At 36.5% G+C, this 5334-nt stretch overlaps 1 protein-coding gene across 17 annotated transcripts; it reads left to right on the top strand.

Moving 5' to 3' along the window:
* Window positions 1-541: 541 nt before the first annotated feature.
* LOC130935913 (nucleolin 2-like) lies at window positions 542-4848 on the top strand. Of its 17 annotated transcripts, none has more exons than XM_057865838.1 (10): window positions 542-1130; window positions 1506-1620; window positions 2214-2365; window positions 2705-2762; window positions 2861-2905; window positions 3017-3269; window positions 3652-3740; window positions 3877-3954; window positions 4120-4211; window positions 4376-4848. In XM_057865838.1, exons 5-9 carry the CDS (start codon window positions 2868-2870, stop codon window positions 4121-4123), a joined length of 462 nt encoding a protein of 153 aa, XP_057721821.1. In that variant the 5' UTR covers window positions 542-1130; window positions 1506-1620; window positions 2214-2365; window positions 2705-2762; window positions 2861-2867; the 3' UTR covers window positions 4124-4211; window positions 4376-4848. The 17 variants fall into 17 exon arrangements, 8 of the variants coding, with proteins under 8 accessions (XP_057721821.1, XP_057721823.1, XP_057721815.1 ...); XM_057865840.1 differs by having other exon boundaries at window positions 542-1620; window positions 2278-2365; window positions 3017-3075; window positions 3169-3269; XR_009068000.1 differs by having other exon boundaries at window positions 542-1620; window positions 2278-2365; window positions 2861-2902; window positions 2983-3269.
* Window positions 4849-5334: the final 486 nt, after the last annotated feature.

Genomic DNA, 5334 nt, shown 5'->3' with positions numbered 1-5334 from the left:
GCCTTCTCTAGTAATAGGTTTGAGTAACGGTTCAAGGGTACAGAACTCGCACTACAAGAAAAAAGGTCTATAGCCACGCTTTTTTTTTGCTACGCTTTAAAAGCATGACAAAAAATAGTTAATGGCCATGCTTTTATGAGGGTAGCGACTGAATAGAGATTTGGCCACGTTTTTTTCTTGTTACGCTTTAAAAGCGTGACCAAAAATAGTTAATAGCCACGCTTTTATGAGGTAGCGACTAAATAGAGATTTGGCCACGTTTTTTCTTGTTACGCTTTAAAAACGTAGCGAAAAGAGTTAATGACCACGCTTTTATAAGGGTGGCAATTGATTCGAGATTTGGCTACGTTTTTTTGCTACGCTCAAAAAGCATAGCCATAAAAAAAAACAGGCACGCTTTTAAAACGTGACGACAAAACTTTGTTATAGAGTCATTTTAAAAGCGTGGCCATTTCCTCCAACTCTTTTGGCACGCTTAGTTCCCCAAAGAAAAAAAAATTTCAGAGAGCTCCCTTCGAAATTACTAAGTTACAATTGCAATACACCATCTACTCTTCCAAACTTTAGCTTTCCCCTTCTTTGAATTGCCCTAGCTCATTCAGATTAGAGAACCCTAAGCCCTCCACGCACGAAGTGACGATTGCTCCTAACCCTAACCTTGTCTTCATTGTGCCTCACCCCAACCCACTCTTCATTGTGCCTCACGAAGAACCCCCTAATCGCGATGAAGAACATCATATCGAAGAACCCTAACCTCTCTTCATTGTGCACTCCGCGAAGAACGTTGCCGGCGCGCGTGATGCTTCTGTCGGCAATCCCTCTTCTGGCACCTGTAACCCTCCTTTGAGCTTCGCGTGATGGCCCCCTGAACAACCACCCCAGCTCTGTCTCTATCACCTCCAATCACCGCTACGGCGCCACTGCACCTTCACCTCCGTCGCCGCGCCTCTCGCCGGATCCACCAGCTCTCCTCTGCTCGCGTCTCGCGTCTCCGCCTCCGGCCGCCTGCGTTTTGCTTGCATCTCTGTCTCTGCTTCGCTCGCGATTCTATCACGAGCTCGCCTCCACTGCTCAAGTGCTTACTCCCTCTCATCGCACAAGGCTTCGACGTCTCGAGCTTCTTCCCTCAAGTTTCACATCCATCTCTTTCTCTAAATACCACAAATTCAATGCGATTTTGTTGACCTTTATTTGGGAGCGGGAATTTAGAATTAAGATACAGGGATTTTAGAAGATGAAATCTGTTCCTTTCTTTGTTTAATTGTGATCTATTTTTTCTTGTTTTCTAGTTGTATTTCGGTTCAGTATTGTTATGCTTGCCATTTGTTTGATGAATTTCCTGAGAGAGATGGAAAAAAGTGGAACTTGATTTCTATGTTTCCTATTTCCAATTCACAAGATTTACGTAATTTTCCTCTTGGATTGCTTATAAAATTGGGTGTAAGCAGTTAGTTTTCTCAGATTGTTAATGCTGTACAATTTCTAAACTCTACCATTTTTCACAGTGGAGGAAAAAAATATATGGACGAGGTGGTTATAATCCTATCCTAGGCTTTGAAAATGATGTCTACTTCATTGCCAGCATACCATATACTTCATTGGGAATTCATCTTCCGGTAGGTTAGTATTTTCTATCCAGTCTTTCCACCTGTCCGAAGGAGAACTTGGGGGAACACATTCCCTTGATGCATGCCTTGAGATCACTCAATTTATATCTTATTTCGGCAAACTGTTGCTCAACTTTAGTTTTCCAAATTGCAATTCACCAACTTTGAGCTACTTTAAATGCTTATTGTGATCATTAATTATTAATTTATTATAGACTGCAGAGAGAGTAATATTTGCATTGTAGAGTTTATACTTTACACCATGTTTACTGTGCTAAGATCTTATTCGGAGTGAGGTTAGTATTTGTTATGCTGTTCAAACATTTTCGATTATTCCAAGCTTATTCCTTGTTGTGCATATTAATTACCTTTTGACTTTTATTCCATTGCTTTACTTTCAGTTTTCTTTTTCTAATATATACCATATTTCCTCCTTTTTTTGTATGAACGGCATGCATATACTATGTAGCGTACTGTTCTCATAATAAATTATATTTAGGTTGATTGTAGACAATTCAGGTTATAATTATTTGGATAGTTGTTCTTTGTCTCGGGCAATATCTCTTTTGATTCAACATTGGTGAGTGAAACTATATCCTAAATTAGGAACTGGGTGGATCAAATTGAGTTAGATGGAGAAGTAATTGAATTCAGTTACCGCGGCTCGTAGGGGTTCTATTCCCTGGTGGCAATTGCTGAGAGGAAGCGTAGAGAGAAGCTCAGCCAGCGCTTCATTGCTTTATATGCCCTTGTTCCTGGTATAATGTTTCATTTCAATTAAATAAGCATGACTAATAATTTTATTATTTTCAAGGTTTTTTTTAGTTTATAAGTTTTTGGTTAGATTAGAATTTCCAGTATTTATCTTTTTCTTTTGTAATCTCCATCTGATTGCTTGTGTCATTTATTTCTGGGCCTTAGTTTCCTACTTGTATTATGTAGTGTTAATTGCTACTGTTCTCTCTTCCATTATATTCAACTTGAATTTCTCAATTTAGATATCTGAATTATGTACTATTTTTTTTTAAATATTTTATCCTATGTGAACCATTGTTTATTATTTTGCTGTGTTCAATTTCTTTTGCTATTCACTGCAGCCTGTGAAAGTTTCAAAAGAAAGCAGTTATAGTTCAGACTAAAACTCTTCAGAAAAGTGTAAGCATCTCGCTTTGTATTTTAATATCGCTGTTTTAAGGCTTGTTTTGCTTTGTCTTGTGATTGTGCACTAAATGTATTTTCCTCTTGTGAAACAGGCCAAGTATGTCGAGATGGTTGATGCTGACTCAGCAAAGAAAGTTGTATATTACTGGTCTCATTTTTTTATTCTTTTTAAATATTCTAATATCTTTGATGGTAATATATCTTTGCTTTGCAGTCTAAAACCCCTTTTACACCTAGTGCTGCAACAGGTGGATCAAAGACACTATTTGTTTGGAAACCTGTCATTTAGTTTGCAACGATCTGACTTGTATGTATTGTATATCTTATATTTCCTTGTTTATAGTGTATTTTTTTTCTTATGATGTCATGTTACTGTTGTTCAATGAGGAGTTTTTCAAAGATTGTGGAGAAGTTGTTGATGTTCGTTTTTCTGTTGACGATACTGGGAGGTTTAAACGCTTTGGACATGTTGAGTTTGCTATTGCAGAGGTAGCACAAAGTGTAAGCTATTGCTCCTCAAATATCTACAGAATAATAAGTTATTTGTGGTGGTTGCATAACTTCTGCTAGCTACTTTTCTAAAACCAGTCAAATATATTAAGTGTTAAAATTAAATAATTTCTTTTTGAGTACTTGTATTGTTGGAAGTTATTGGCCGCGTTTTTTTTTCCAACTACTGCCTTGCTATTTCTATGTTGTTAACTAATTGCTATTGCTTTATTGATTTGTTTTCTCCTTCATAGTGTTGTTTGATATGCATCACTGCAATCTATTGTTTGGTTACCCTCCATCCCTTTTTACTTTGAAAAGATGTTTAAATTATGTATTTGTTGATTTATTGGGGTTGTGTATTGATAATCCTTTTGGTTTTTTGTACTTGTAGGCTCTTGAATTGAATGAGCATGAGTTGTTGAATCGACCTGTTAGGCTTGATTTAGCTCGTGAAAGAGGTTCATATATCCCTGGTGGCAGGTAATTATTATATCTTCTCCTTTCTCCTTCCTATGCCTCATATCTACTTCTATCACCTTTTTCTCCGCTTCCTTTCATGCATTGCTTCCACTTATTTCCTTCTCTTTATCCTTTGTAATACTTGTTTCAATTTCAGCAATTTCTTCCAGAAAGGTGATCAGTGTCAAACTGGTCAAACTTTATACTGGGTTTTGATAAATCTCTTGGAGAAGAGGTAATTTTATTTCTATCATGTCTGCTGCTGCTTCCCTTGCATGTGTTTTTTTTGCAATTCATATTTGAATACTGCCAAAATTGTGGTTGCAGATAAGCTGCTGCTTCCCTTGCATGTGTTTTTTTTGCAATTCATATTTGAATACTGCCAAAATTGTGGTTGCAGATAAGAGCTAACCTAAATGAGCATTTTGGTTCCTGCAAAGAGATCTCGAGGGTGTCAGTCCCAAAAGATTTTGAGTCTGGAGGTCCTAAATGGTTTGTTTCTTCTTCAAATTCTTTTTATTTTTCGTTTATTTTTAGTGTGAAAGATTTGCTATTTCATTTTTGTGTATCCTTTTGTTTCTCAAATTGGATGCTCAAAATGATTGTGTTACGTGTTGCTTTGAGTTTAGCAAATTGACTCCAGATGTAATTTACAGTTTTGATGCTGAGGCATACACTTATGATGATAAGGTCATCAAGCTGAAGCAATGGGGGAAGCCTGAAAATCCTAAAGAAGGAGCTACTGTGGAAACTACTAGAGCCATAAAACATCATCAAGAAAGCTGAAGCAATGGGGAAGCCTGAAAATCCTGAAGCTACTCTGGAAACTACCAGAGCCATAAAAGCTTCTCAGTTGTTGCTAAATGCCATTGAAATTCTGAAGAAGAAGCTGGATGTTGGATGTCTCTGAGCACATAGTGGATGCTGATGATTAGTTTGGTGAATTGGGTGCACATATGTGAGGAGGTCGATCAAAATTATTGTTAGATAAGATGGCAAAGTTATTGGAATTGTAATTCATATATTAGGAATATATTGCGTAGTTGTTATCACTTTGATTTTTGATATTTTGTTATACTGTCATGTAATTAAACATTTTTTTGGTGACAAGTTTATGTATGTTGGATTAGTGGATTTAAAATTATTGTCTAAATTTATTGGTCATTGTCTAAATTTTAAAATTATCTATTAATTTTGTAAGGTTTTATTATAAAGATTAAAAAAGATTAGTGAACAAACTTATTGCCGCGCTTTAAAAGTGTAGCTATATGTTTTGCTATTGGCACGCTTTAAAAGCGTAGCTGTATCTCTCTCTATTAGCACGCTTTAAAGCGTAGCTATATCTGGCACATATGGCCACGCTTTAAAAGCGTGGCAATCTTTCAAAGCATGGTAAAAAATAAAGCGTGACGATAGGTTAACCGGCAGTCTTGCAATTGTGACTATTTCAAAAACGTGCCGGTAGCTCAAAAAGCGTGGCGAAAAGCTATCGTTACGCTTTTTTTTGACTTTTCATCACGCTTTAAAAGCGTAGCAAAAGGCATGTTTTCTTGTAGTGCCGAACTAATCCGTAAACCTAACCATATATTAATTAAATAAAAAAATAAAAATTTTA

This window comes from Arachis stenosperma, chromosome 6 (genome assembly GCF_014773155.1).
Source record: "Arachis stenosperma cultivar V10309 chromosome 6, arast.V10309.gnm1.PFL2, whole genome shotgun sequence".
NCBI classification, from domain to species: Eukaryota; Viridiplantae; Streptophyta; class Magnoliopsida; order Fabales; family Fabaceae; genus Arachis; species Arachis stenosperma.
The sequence above is the reverse complement of the archived record's forward strand: the minus strand, read 5'-3'. Positions and strand labels throughout refer to the sequence as shown.

Coding starts and splice junctions, on each gene's coding strand:
- LOC130935913 (XM_057865838.1), top strand. CDS start 2,868: ATGTCGAGATGGTTGATGCTGACTCAGCAAAGAAAGTT. Junction 2,906..3,016: donor CTGACTCAGCAAAGAAAGTT/GTATATTACTGG, acceptor GTGCTGCAACAG/GTGGATCAAAGACACTATTT. Junction 3,741..3,876: donor TCATATATCCCTGGTGGCAG/GTAATTATTATA, acceptor TTTCAATTTCAG/CAATTTCTTCCAGAAAGGTG.